The following is a 14,846-nucleotide window of genomic DNA, read 5'->3' on the forward strand; positions in this document are numbered from 1 at the left end:
CAATATTGTTTTCATTTCTTCGCGGCACACCAGCGACCCATTCGCGGCACACCGGTTGGGAAACGCTGCTCTAATGTGTTTACGGAATTTAAAAACACTCGTCGCTTTTAATGCAAGTGCAAGTATTCAAATTTTGTAAAATGAAATTAATTAAAATTTTTAGTATAACATCACACGATTCTCTACCGACGTTAAGAGAAACGGTGATGATGAGAATGAATAAAATTGGTAGAATAGATAAAGCAGGAAGAAACGGAAGAACCTCGAGAAAACACACACACACACGGTGTTTGTCAACCACAAAGCCCACTTGGTGCGAGCTTGGATCTAACCAGAGACCCTAAACATCACAGATGAAAGCTCGATCATAGAGCTCTGCATCACCCTACTAAAGTTCTTTTTCTATCTGCAACTGCAAGAATATATTTTAAAGAATGAATATTAGCCAGACTTTTTTTGAGCAAGTGTACACAAATGTGAAATTGGCGTGAATTAAGATTACCTTTATGTTTATAAAAATATATTTATTCCATAGTTTATTGTTACATACTACACTGTGGATATGGGTGTTATTTCTTTCTTCTTTTTTAATCTGGAGATATATCATTCATGATTTAGGTTCTCCATTAATCTGTAAAGATATATAAATACCATAAATACCAATTATATTGAACTTAGGAGAACTTAGTATTAACAGGATAAGACTGTATTCTCAAATTTCATAAGTACAATAACAAGATGCTTTAGAAATATCATTCTTCTATAACAAACTTCGTGTAATATTTTGTATAAAATTACCAGTACATATCACTTAAAACTAGGACAGGGCGTCGTTTTCTTCTCGTGTCCGACAACGCCTCCCTTTAGGAATTGCCTACAAAAGTAACTAGGTCATGGTTAACAGCTTTGTTATATTTATATTTACAGTACATAAATAAATAAATTATCTGTTTCAGTACAGCAAAAGCTTCTGTTTATTATTGGCAAAGAACTATTATAGCCTTTTTAGTATCATAAAACTTCATTTTTTCGAAAACTACGCATGATAATTTAACAATTGTAATTCAATGTTATACGAGGTGTGTTCAAAAGTGTCGAACCATTTTTTGTCCCGAGACTTTCTTCAGTGTAGATGTAGAGGAGGACACTCATGCGCAGTCGTGATCTTTTCCCGATCGCTAAAAGCGTCAGTCACTTGCAGTCGGCCAACGAGTGAAGACGTGTAGTGAGCGGTCGTCTTTTTTTTTGTAAAATGACAGAAAAAACTTTAGCAGCGATATTGTATCATATTTTGCCAAAAGCTTGGCGATACCCAAGCGGCAACCATTTAATCCTATCGGAACATTCAATTTTGAAATGAGAATTTGGGAATGAAGAGAGTGTCCGCGGAATTTGATTCAGGCTTCCATCACCAAACACAACATTCCTGTGTATCGTCGGGCCCCTTTCTCACCCGACATACTTCATGCGGAATGGGACGGCACGGCTGTTCACCATTCCAAAAACTGTGTTCCAGAATTGTTTCGAACAATGGCGGATACGCTGGGGGAAGTGTGTGCATTACCAAGGAGACTACTTTGAAGGGCATTAGTGTTTGGGATTCAATACTTTTTAAACATATCTCGTGTATGTCTCATCTTTAGACCTTTTAAAATTTAAATTTAAGAGTTAATCATAAATTTGGGTTATGGCTCATTAACCATACGGCGTAATACCATGCTGCTAATGTTATAATGAAAACCTTAATGAGTTTAAACTTCAGTGCCAGTTTCAACTTAATAGATGGCGTAGTTATCGTATACCATCAATTCTTAGGATTTCTCGATTTTCTCGAAAAATACGCATGTGAATTTAGTCTCTCATATAACTTTGTTTAGGTTTATTAGCAGGTATACATCTCATTATTTGACTTTCTCCATTATACACTAAAACACAATTACAGCATTACAAATAACGCTGTTTATACATGACGTGACTCACATTATCAAGTGCTTTCGAGAAATCTGTGTAGATAACATTCAAGTGCCCTTTTTAACCTATTGTAATTGCTATAAGATATGTATTAATGTTTAGATTTGTCATTATTGAATGGCCTTGAACAATGGCATTCTGATAAATCTGAGATTGATGATATGCATCTAAAAAGGATAGACTCAAATATCTTTGCAAAAGTGCTTTAGGTTGATGGCATATCTATATTGCAAATTTAAAAAAAAAAATATTCTATTATACTTAAGAATGGGGCAATCTTAATTTTCACTTATAGTACTAGAAACATAAATGTAATGATTGCGAGACTAAACATAATACTGGGATAAAAACAGTTTTGTCATATATTCAGAAATACAATCACAACCTATTGTTTGCTTTACCTGTAATAAATAATTTGTGTGGCGTTGATATTTTTAACAGAATGTCTAAATGATCCGTTTTCTCATATATTTCTATCTGGTTTTTATTACTACTATGTTCTTTATTAAATAGAAGGTAAGAGATAAAAGTACCAAACACACAGTGGGAAAGTACGGTAGACATCCAAACTATGCGAATTGAATACCTAAACTTGATGTAGTACATTTATAACTACTCATTGCAATAGACTAATAGGATCAAAGATAGATCATGTTCCGTAGATACTGAATTCATATCAAAAAGTCATTACTAACTACCTCTTATTGATTTTGGTCTATGGAGATTAGTATTGAAATCGCAAGTGCAAATCGATGTATCTCGATTGCAACTGAGTAATAAAAACAGAGGTTCCTGTTCGCATTAATATCACTTTTACGTACGTATATGAAACGTTTTTAAGTGTATTTGAAATCGGAAATATGATTTGTAATAACACTGTATTTATAGTGTAAATCTCCTTTCCTCTCTTAGAATCACGCGTGTCTCAAATCAAAATAGAAGTGTTAAATATATTCACTTATTTCCCTCGTTGTCTAACGGCTTCTGTACGATTTTCCCCTCCTTTGAAGTTCTAAGCCTATCGTTGGACACAGCTTAATTCAAATGCTAAATATTTTACCCTTATTATCTAATTGCGTCCGAGTATTTTTCTCTTATTCTGCTGTTTTGGGTCTGTCGTTGCACTTTAACATGAATCGAAAATGACAGTTTCAGACATTTTCTTCGAACTGAACCTGGCCTAGTGCGGAAAAGTTCTGTATAGATGTATATAATAAACGTGCAAAATTTAGGTCAAATCGGAGACATTTTGAGATGCCACTGGCACCCATGCATAGCAAGGCATTTGTAATGTTTTCCAAAGGCATTTCTTCACTATTTTCTTTAAAGGAAGAGCTATAACATAAGAAATACCTAAAATTCTTTTCTAGTTCTAGATGTAAGATTAAATAACATTTTAAAAAAAATATTGTCAGTTCAATCCTCAATTCTCATAAACTTAATTGTCTCTAAACACAATAGACCACGATGAAGTGGTTGTAAATAGAATTCCACCCAGATTCAATCCAACCATCAATTCGCAGTTCGATATCTCAATAAAATCCTGCTATTACAATCTTCCACAATTTCTTCCTTCTATCAATTGTCCCTCGAACCGAGTTTACGGTGAATCCCCATTTTCAAAAGCGAGGAAATATTTAACAATTGTGATTGATCCATGCTGAGGTAAATTTTGTTACTATTGTCATTTTGCCATCTCACATAGTCGACAAGAGTTGATAACTCAGATCTCCCATAAGACAGCTTTTTAAGGTAGATTGAGATGGAAGGAAGACTGAATTCTTTCGAATTTGATTTCCAGCAACTTCTGACATGACTTAAGCCATTTACAGATAAAGTATGAAAATGAATAAGGTCCTGTTAAATGCCAACATAATATTAAATAATGGAAAAGGTGACACAGAAGAATTCGTCATTCCGCAGCATGCAAATTCACCATTCTATTAGTTTTTGATTTCTTCTTCTATCAACTGAATAGCATCTCCCTTTGATCTTGGGTGTACCACAGCCAACAATCATTAAATGTTTAGTTTTCATATTAATATTCTTTAAATAGTCAGTGATGTTTGATTTAATATCGATGAATGTACCAGAAAGTGATGTAACGTGATCAATGTACTTCGACTCTGGCTCGACAAGCAGAGAGTGTTACTGAATTACAATTTATATGTGAAATGTTCTTAAAATATTTACTTGGTGCGTAGTTCTTATTCCTCCTTTCATCCAAATAGACAGTTTTTGTACTGATAATTTCATCAAATTATTTTTCACTAACAAGTAAGTTTATTACGCTTTCTCTGCATCTTTCTTAGCACTTTACTTCTGTCAATCAGTTTCATTACATCTTCTCTACTCGATGGCCCCTGTTAACCACGAGACTTTTAACGGGGAACTTTCAATTTTAGATACATCCCTAGAAGACACGTGTATCGAGTCGTATGAAGTTACAAATGCAGTAACCTAATGAGCATTCGAATGTTAGCATTGTGTATCTTGATTTACATATTTCCTTCTGAGTTTCTGCCCGTGTCTGTTCATTGAACTTGACTAAATCTATTTGAAACTGTGAAGATGAAGACATTATAATGTTGGACTACCTACCGAATGGCGCCTCTATCACCGGAGAGTATTATCCTAATCTTCTAGACCAGCTGAAGGAGGCAATTAAGAGGAAACGCCATGGAAATATCACAAAAGGGATCATGATGTTGGACGATAAGCCACCCGTACACAAGTCCAACATTTTTGCTACCAAATTGACCACCCTGGGATTCTAATTGATCCATCACTCACTTTACTCCCCAGACCTTGCCCCTTCTGACTATTTTCTATTTCCGAACCTGAAAAAGCACCTAAAGGGTCACCGTTTTGAGCAAATTTCTGCCAACACAGAGGCAGCTGAGAGCTGGTTTGAGAGACAATCAAAAGATTTTTTTTTTCTATGGGCTAGGAAAGCTTCGTTAACGCTGTCAAAAGTGCATTGATCTCAATGGAATAAATATGTAATATCGGATCTCTGACACTTGTTTTTCTTGTCAAAGCCTGGTACTTTCGAGCACCCCGTTGTATAAGTATCAAATAAGATCTTCACTTGACTTTTAAAGGCAATTACATAACTTTGAAAAGCACTGAAACACAAACAAACTATTTGCTGAGCAAAACAATATATTCACATAAAAAACTACATGCGTGTTACAGTTTCGCCAACTAACATTTTGGCTTCATCAGACACTAAAGTGTTGGTTAGTGAATATATTATTGTTTTGCTTAGCAAATAGTTTGTTTGTGTTTCAGTATATACAAAGCAAAGCTTCTACTTATGGAAAATATAAAAGCACTGAGTTTTCGACTTAATGTATTTCTTTCTCTATTTATGTAGTATGAAAGAATCATTTTCATGATTTTATTATGAGATACTACTGATAATACGTTCCTCGATTTTCTCGATCTTTGTTGCTGCTTCCCCATCAGTTTCAGTAATATTTGGTTCTTTTGCGTCTGGAACACATCTGAGAAACTGGAAGTAACGTATCGTGACTTAGTGTGTCGGTAAAGTTCTTCTTCAGGGTAAGGGTCTTCACTAGAGCGAAATTAAGCTACCGCTAATTTTAGAGTTTTTCTGTAATATCTTCAAAACAAATAAAAAATATTCGAAAAGCAGAAACGTAGTGAACTAGACAATACGATTTTGTATGTGATACCTTTACCACAATTCACACATATCTGCTTTTCGTATGCCGCTATTTATAGAATCCGAAAAAAAAAAAAATGCTAAATCTATCTACAGTTGCAAATCGAAAGGAGACAGATGAGTTGTGATAACGGTAGCACATGAAAAATTGTATTATTTAGTTCTCTACGTATCCACTTTTCGAATATTTTTTATTTGTTTTGAAGATAATACAGAAAAAAACTATAATATTATCGGTAGTTTTAATTTCGCTATAGTGAAGACCCTTAAGCAACTCATGTTTTGGAGTGCTACACAATTGGACATGCTGCACAGAAGTCTTCATTCTGGAGTAAACTCACTGACTCAAAATAGAAAAAGAGCCTATAGGAAAAAAACTACACATAATCACTATAAATTCTACGATTCCAGTAAATTCCGTAAGATAAATTCTACGTATGTTCTTTCTAGTCGTGTATAGTGTACTCAAATACACAATCTGATTAAGAAGAAAAATACAGGTTTTCTTCCTTGCATCAATGTGGGAACAGAAGTCTAGGCAAGATTCAGCTCAAGAGAGAACCTCCTTGTGACTATATGGTAAATTACGCATCTTTGGGGCAGGAGACTAGAGCTCGATCTCCGGTGGAAGCTCATGTTTCTCGAACCACACGCTAAGCAGTGTTTCCGCGTCTCATGTGGCCTCGGTGCTGAATTGGACGCTAAACTCCGAATAAATCAACCAATACAAGTGACAAGCATTTGTAAATTTTCATCAAATATCAACTTAAAATGTTCTAAAACAATTGCAATAATGGAAGAGAATGTACTTCAGGATTAATGTTTATATGTCTCGTCAGTGTTGCAATTACTGTAAAATAAATAAATGAAAGGAAGGCAATGAAACTATTAATGCAAAAAGTGGATTTTATGTAGAACGTTCAAAATAAGCAGGTGTTTAAAATGAATTTTCTTTTATGAAATCACTTTTGACGGAAATCGGGGGTTAAGAAGACTTTTTTTTTTTTTTTTTTTTTTTTTTACAAATCAAATATTTAGAACCAGAGAAACAAAACTGTAGTGCAAAAGTATAAAAGAAATTCCCTTGGGAAACGTAAAATTGCCTAGTTTCGTATAGGTACCGAAATGGCGTCAATGGCACAACAAAATGGACGATTTGACCCAAATTTTGCACATTTACCATACATATTTGCATATTTCCGTACTAGGTTCTTTTCATTTTTTTAAAAAAATGTTTCTTCGACTCATTCTGTTACATGTAGCATGTGTAGTTTTCGTTCCAAAATTTGTTCCTTTCCTCGCTAACATTGTGTGGTTTATGTTGAAAATCTACACTGTTAAAAATAATTTCTTAAATTTGAGAAACCGTTCCTTATCTGTGTACCGAGACGATATTTTCTTAGAAATGAGATTTGGCGATTCTCATTCATAAGGAAAGTAACAGTATATTTTCTCGTTTCGTTTTATACAACCTTATCTACTTTTCTTCATTTTTCAGTAATGAGAGTTTCAAACTCTTGTTTCTAAGAAAAGATATTCTCGGTGCACAGATAACAAACGGTTTCTCAAATTTCAGAAAGTATTTTTAACAGTGTATGGTAAAACAATGGAAAATATTTTTTGACATGTAACAATGAAAAACTGATATGACCTTACGCAGTCATTTTGACGTATGATCAGGATCACACTAAAGGCCTGACTACTGCAGCAAACATATCGTTCTTTATCTTGCAATACGTCGTATGTTAAAATTTGGGTGCTTTTAGTTAACACCAGTATTGGATCTGGCGGCACTTGTTTCATCACCTGGCAAAGTATCATATGTATCCGGCTAATAGTAGCACAGTTATAAAAAAGAATGGAGAAAAAAATGTATATCTCATCCTATTTCAAAACTGAAAGTTTTTTCGCTCTCCTGTAAAGTTGTGATTTTCAGCATACGACCTATTGTAAGATATATGTTAGTCGAACTCTTTAGTATGGAACTAATCATGCCTTAGAACAACTCCGCATAAGGCCCATAATGCAGGTCGGTAGCCAGCCCAAAATTGTAGGGGGGCTGCTGAAGTTAGGGGGGGCACTCTAACCATATTATAGTTCATTTGCAAGTACCGTGAAAATTTTAGGGGGGCCAGCAAAAATTTAAGGGGGATCCGGCCCCCTTACACTCTCCTGGATACGGGCCTGCCATAATGTTAACTGTAATAATTGATGAATACTTTGTTGTGGCGAGACTTGTTGAACTTTCTCTACCCCTTAGTATACGTGTTTTTCTGAAAATATGATAAAAGCTTAATTCATGATGGGTACTAACCATGGTAAAATATTCATGCCAATCAGTTGAATTGTTCGGTCGTCATCACAAACAAGATTTCAATATTTTTTATTAATATACGAGGCGCGTCGAGAAAGTAGGTTTTCCTAGAGACATTAACACAAAGGGCAAAGTGACCTTAAAACTTTTATTGCTACATTTACGGCATAGCTACATTACTTTTCAATATATTCATCATCAGAATTCAGGCATTTGTCATATCGTGGATTTAACTTTTGTGCTCCGGAGTGGAACCAGTGTATCACAGCTATCTGCAGTTGTTCATCAACACCAAATGCTTACCAGACAGGAATGTTTTGACATTGAATAAGATTTTAAAACCGTTCGGAACAAACTCCAAGTCATGCGGCGAGTGGTCAAACATGTCAAACACACACCGAAGATCGGTTGTTACCTGCAGCTTAGCCCGGATTTGGCTTCGATAGGTTTTCTTATCTTCTTACACCTGAAGACTACTGAGCTCCATTTTTGTCAGAAAGTAATCAAAACCTCAGCGGGATTGTACCAACAGACTATCTTGAAAAGGCTTGTGAAGGATTTCAACGCATCTCTTCTTTTCTTGGCTATGCCTGAAGCTTGAGATTTGTCACCCGCTCATAACGCTAAGATCATTCAAGAGAGCTTGGAAAACTGCCAGATTCCATTCAGACATCTGATTAGCCTTATTCTAGTTCCATATTTCAGGCTTCTGGCAAACTAATTGTGGGCTGTACTATAGGAGATGGCCTATAAGAAATGACACAATAACATAGAATGTTTGAAACGCTCTCTTATGCAAGCAGGAGCAGCTTTCCACTAAACACAGTGCGTAATGCAACTGATACATGGCCACAAAGACTTAAGGCTTGTGTGCGTGCAAATAGTGGTCGTTTTGAACAATGATTGGTGTTGTCTGTTCACAGTATGTTGGTGCATGACATAGTATTCAGATATTACAATATTCTTCACCATGTTGTGTCCATTTATTGATTACTTTAAAACAATATTTATGATAATACTAGGTATATGATTATTTTCTTATGATGTAGTTATGAACAGGGATGTTCGTGATTGTTTCGAGATACTGGAGAATAGAATGTCAACCAAAGAACTTACCTCGACTGTAAAATCGACGCTGCCTGCAGGTGGACTGTGAAATTCCAGAACGACAAATGTCTCAAGAATTCCGCCTTCTTTTACTACAGCTGTACCCGTTGTATGCTTATCCAAAACACGAATTCCATGTATTTTTGTATATCCTCCATCTGATGGGTATCTTTTGGTAATTGTCTGAGGTAACAATGCCCAGCTCGATTTCACTTCCTCATTGACAAGCGAATCGGCATCAAACACTCCTAGTTCTATATAATTTCGGGGTCGTGGATAGCCAGCGACTAACGCTAGCAACGCTATTGAAATTAATAAGAATACAAAAATATTCTTCATTTTCCACGAGATACTTGTAAATTAGTGTAATGAAAAAAATGTGACTTCGCCCCAAGACAATATTTCACTTTAAGCTTTTATATATTTCTATATCAATAACCTTGAGTTTGAAGATAATTTCTTGCAATTAGAGGTACTTTCTTTTTCTTGAATTGGATTCGGGAGTATATGATAATAACTTTGCTGATTCTTTAAAAAGGGAGATTAAATTCCGATAAGTGGAAAAATAAGAGTCACGCATTCGAGTATATGAGTATGTTGAAAATTATCGGATAGGCCTATCATCTTCTAGTATTGGTGGACGATAAGAGAAAGGACTTCTTGAGAGAAAGCTCGTAAACACTTTCTAAGGATTACGTATCAAATTGAATAACCTGATGTTTGTACAGCTCCAAAGGTGGTTTGATATAAAATGCCATGTGTTAATAATAAGCAATCTAGGCTATACAACTTCCTTTTCTACGAGACTGAAGACTGAGGATCTGTCTCTCTGTTCTAGGAAACTGATAACGGTCAAAGTTTGGCAACACTGTGCGATTAGGAATTCCAGTTGGATGCTGGGTACTAGTTGGCTGACTAGATATAAACGAAGTTTGTGCAGGAGAAAAGTCTTTGTGTCGTACTTGCATAAATAAAATCTGTAACACGAATTCAGAGAAAGTTTGGAACAGTGTATCACCCAATGTCTCCGACACGAAGGAACATCTATCAATCATTGATGACACGGGGAGGGTTTTGCCCCTTAGACTCAGTGACCTACACTGTAAAAAATAAGGTGTTGAAATAACACAAAATGACTACCATTTTAGCGTGTTAGTTGTGTGTTAATTCAGCAGCAACGGTCATGGTCACGGTCATGTTGTAGTTTTGTATAGAGTATCGGGCCGAAGCCCCTGACTCCATGAGTAGGATGCTATAAAGAATATATACATTATGAGCTCTAGAAAGATATTTAAAGGCGTGGCGTGCGATGCACGTTCCGGAGAGCGCATTCGGTGCCGATGTTAGCTATAGCTGGATTTATATGTCTGGGTAAAGTACGCCAGAACTTACTGTGGAGATGCCTTAGAACTTCTCTAACAGAGGGTAACTCTAAATCTTCTAGAATCTGTCTGTTTCTTGTGTATCTGTCGTGACCAGTGATTATACGACCAGCTCGAGTTTGAACACTTTCGAGTATTTGTGTGTGACTGTGTGAAGCATGTTGCCAGGCAGGGCATGCATAAGAAATTGTAGACAGGACAATCATCTTGAAAATGTGAACTCGGGCCTCGTGAGAAAGTGAACTGCAGCGAAAGATGGGGTATAACGCTGAGATTTTCCGTAATGCTCTTTGTTTTATGTCCCTGATGTGAGCGGCGAACGTTAGACCACGATCTAAAGTCACGCCCAAATATTTGGCGTGCGTAGCGTGTGGAATGGGTGCATTCTCATAGACCAAATGTCGAGGGGCTCGAATGCGTCTTCGACTATGGACGACAGCACAACTTTTATCGGCATTGATTTTAATCCTCCAACGTCTTGCCCATTCCTGAAAACCATTTAATTGACGTTGCATGTAGATGTAGCATTGTGCAAGTGAGCTACTGGTCGTGAAGAAGGCAGTATCGTCAGCGTACGTTGCGAAAAAAGCTCGGTAAGCTCGGAAGATCCGCCGTGTATAGATTATATAAAAGCGGTGAAAGTACAGCGCCCTGTGGCACACCTGCTTTGATAGATCTAGACGTAGATTTGACACCCTCAACAGACACATGAAATGTTCTGCCAATGAGATATGAACGAAGTAAGTGTAGAAAACGATCTGGAAGACCTTGCGTGTATAGTTTACATAAGAGTCCTGTTACCCAGACTTTATCAAATGCTTTTGATACATCCAAGTATACTCCAAGAGTGTGTTGGTTCCTGTTGAAAGCCACTGTTAGGTGATCCACTACTCGTACGAGTTGTGTAGTAGTGCTATGTTAGGCAAGAAATCCAAACTGAGGTAGTAAGTCTCTATTAACTACGTGCTGTTTCAGCCTCCAGAGAAAAACACGTTCAAAGAGCTTACTCAAGTGTGACAAAAGACTTAGTTTTCCGGGAGTAGTGGATTCTTTCCGGGTATATGCATCATATGAGACTCATCTACTTGAAACATTTTACAAGTAGGCAACGTTGAATGGCTAATGATTGTAAAAAATGTTGAATATGAAGAAAGTAGTAGAGAATGGAGAACCCCGAGAAAATCCACAGGGTGTTGTCCATCACAAATTGTCATGGTCTGGGATTGAACTAATGGATCCTCGTGCCAAATGGATACACTCTACTAATGGACAAAAAAAACTGTTTCCGTTTAAAGAAGTATTCCGTACAGTAATAGTTATGAATGTTGTCTAATATTTTTCTTGTATGTTTTCGTGCTTATATTGTTAAATAAAACATTTTTCTACTAACATTACAATGGACAAATGATGAAAGCAAATATGTATAAGAAATAATAAAATATTAAATGGTCGTATAAAATAATCTCTAATATTAAAAGTTAAATAAAATTGAATTACTCGCACACAACTCGTGTTCAAAAATCAATACATAAACTTTTCATCCACACCTGTATCGCCCTCCTATAATGCAACTAGATAGTTCGTTCGTTTATTATAGTTTAAGTTGAATGCTTGTTCTGATGAAATTTCAAATACGTATGAACACTGCAGATAAAGAAACATTTAATCTTTTGAAAGTTCATGTATCGCTAATTTTGATACCAACAGATGTTTCGTGAAATTGTTGTTGTCCAGTACCACCACTACCCATGGAATTTTTGTCCATCACAATTGCGCATGTTCTGAGATTGAGCCATGTAATATCATTTTCAAACACTATCTGGTTCACTTTTTCCAGTTTTAGCTACGTGCATAAGCATATAAACTCATCATCTGAAAAATAATCGTTATATTTGGTGGTCAATCTCAACCATGGATAGTCTCAGCTTGAAAACAGAGGCTGTTTTCCTTAATTCTTTTGCACAGTGGGAATTTTCACGTTTATTTCACCTCAGCATGTTCTTATTTTCTTCATTGTGTTTAAAGTTTTACATTAAATTTTAAAAAAGGTTCCAGCGAAAACATTTATTCCAATAAGGGTCTTATAAAACCATCTAATGACCCTATAATTTTGAATGCAAGTGTATAAAGCTGTAAAATTAAAACTAGTCCGTGGACCATAGGTAGTTCTTGAAATCCATCCTTCTGGTCCTCTTAAACATTAGTTCAAAAGAACAAAATAAAATTCGTGTAATCTGTATCACATAGTATAGTAAGAATCTCAAAGAATTATTGATACCACTGTGGTATTATAAAATATTCTTCATCGCCTTCAAATCGTTCACCTCTGGCGCGTGATGGGTCCATGGCTCGATCTTAGCCCGCCAAGGGTTTATTATGTATTCGTGTAACCTGTATCACATAGTATAGTAAGAATCTCAAACAATTATTGATACCACTGTGGTATTATAAAATATTCTTCATCGCCTTCAAATCGTCCACCTCTGGCGCGTGATGGGTCCATGGCTCGATCTTAGCCCGCCAAGGGTTTATTATGTTTGGCACACAGCATGTAAGCAAATTTTCTCATGATTCTGACATTTCCTCCCTGAGAAACAATCCATCTCAAGTAAAAATTTTTTATTGTTTCCAAAGAAATCGTGAAGTAAATTAAACCTTCAATAAGGATTATTTAATAATAATTATAAGGTATGATCATAGCCTTGTAATGATTCTATTGCAAGAGAGAAAGATCGAATAAGCTAACTAAGCCAATAAATAAATGTAGGAAATGAAAGTACCAGGAAAAAAGATGTTGTCCACCACAAAGTTCACTTGGCGGGGGCTGGGATCAAACCCGGGACCCCAAGCACCAGAGGTGAACGCTCTACCACTGAGCCACCGCGGCCCCTAAGAAAAGAAAGAGTACAAGGGTACTGTAACATCGACTTTTCTACTGTATATCACGCATTTCTCTCCTACTGCAACCATAATTTTCTTGAAAAAGTGTTCAAATGTTTGTTGGGTTATAGAGTTTTAAATGTGGTCCGCATCCAATGAATCCCTCGCGTAGGTACGCCCTTAATTCAATCCATTCTGCGTACAAGATTATATGTTGTTTTCATTTAAAAGTAACTGTGTAAACAAGAATGTTAAAGTCTTCATATCATAAACTACACACAAGGTATCAACCTCAGTGATTCCCGTTCAATCGACAATAGTTCATCATTTACTTACGTTGGTAATGTCTCTAAAAAATCTAAAATAAAGTATTAAATAGTTTCAGTTTCCTACCATATTCTTCTTAAACACTAGTTTGTTCATATAGCATACAAACAACTAAGATTATTTTTTCTAATATCAGTTTATTTCTTTAAAAATACATTAGTCTCACTGATCATTCAGTTGCCAGTAATTCAGTATTTTAGCTCTAACTATTATTTACATGTGTTAGTCCAATGTTTGTAATCTATTAAATTCTTAATATTACAATACTACAAATTGATCCATTTATAAATAATATAGATAACAGTTCAATTCTCTGTAACCCTTTGTAATTTCTCAACTTACATCAAAGTATTTAGCCCTAATATATATATATATATGAGGATAAATATGTTCTTCTATTCATACACAATCAAATGCATATGCTACACTGTCTCAGTGTTCATTTACAGAATTAAATAATTGTTTATCTTTCTCTAAAAACATTTCTACTATTTCTTTGATATAACAATCACACTCTGTAATGTATTCATATACCAGATTAAATTTTTTCTCCAAAGTATAAGTGTTCTTAATATTATAACCTTTAAAATGCTTATTTAAATAAAGTTTATAGATTTTCTCTCTCATTTCACGTTTAATTAAGATCGTCCACACCTTTTGTAATAATTCGTAATCACACTGCAGCAAACAGTTGTGACCTTTTTAATTTTCATTATGTTCAACACATGCTTCACATAATAATACTGAATTTGGTGTGTACTCATTAAATAATTGTATAACACATGTATCACTAATAGTTTCACTAGCACACTCGCACTCATCAGCTTCCAGTTCAAAACAGTTAATATTTAAAACACTGTCATCATCATCACTTTCCGGGAGTATTTCATCATTATATCTATTATAGCGTCTAAAATAATACACTTCTTCTATTTCTTGTCATGGATATATGATTCTCACTTTATCATGTAATTCATCTGGCAAATCGGGGTCAGACGGGTGAATTAACAGTATAGGTTTTTCGTTTTCACGCTGAATTTCCTTTTCTCTAGGTGAAACATAAACAGTCTCCATGTTACTCATTTTTTCTGCTCTTCAGCAAAACAAATCAAATAAATGCTTTTTTCAAGTGTGATACATCTATTTATATACCTACAATAAAAGATTCTGCGCA

At 35.4% G+C, this 14,846-nt stretch overlaps 1 protein-coding gene across 1 annotated transcript; it reads right to left on the reverse strand.

Moving 5' to 3' along the window:
* Positions 1 to 503: 503 nt before the first annotated feature.
* Positions 504 to 9,503, reverse strand: LOC145693956 (uncharacterized). Its single transcript, XM_081770116.1, has 2 exons — positions 9,093 to 9,503; positions 504 to 631 (listed from the first exon to the last, which is right to left on the reverse strand). The coding sequence occupies exons 1-2, from the start codon at positions 9,420 to 9,422 to the stop codon at positions 608 to 610; spliced, it is 354 nt and encodes a 117-aa protein (XP_081626242.1). The 5' UTR covers positions 9,423 to 9,503; the 3' UTR covers positions 504 to 607.
* Between the last annotated feature and the right edge of the window lie 5,343 nt (positions 9,504 to 14,846).

This window comes from Thermobia domestica, chromosome 9, assembly GCF_964235325.1.
Source record: "Thermobia domestica chromosome 9, izTheDome1.hap1.1, whole genome shotgun sequence".
NCBI classification, from domain to species: Eukaryota; Metazoa; Arthropoda; class Insecta; order Zygentoma; family Lepismatidae; genus Thermobia; species Thermobia domestica.

Coding starts and splice junctions, on each gene's coding strand:
- LOC145693956 (XM_081770116.1), bottom strand. CDS start 9,422: ATGAAGAATATTTTTGTATTCTTATTAATTTCAATAGCGTTGCTAGCG. Junction 632..9,092: donor GCGTCGATTTTACAGTCGAG/GTAAGTTCTTTG, acceptor ATATCTTTACAG/ATTAATGGAGAACCTAAATC.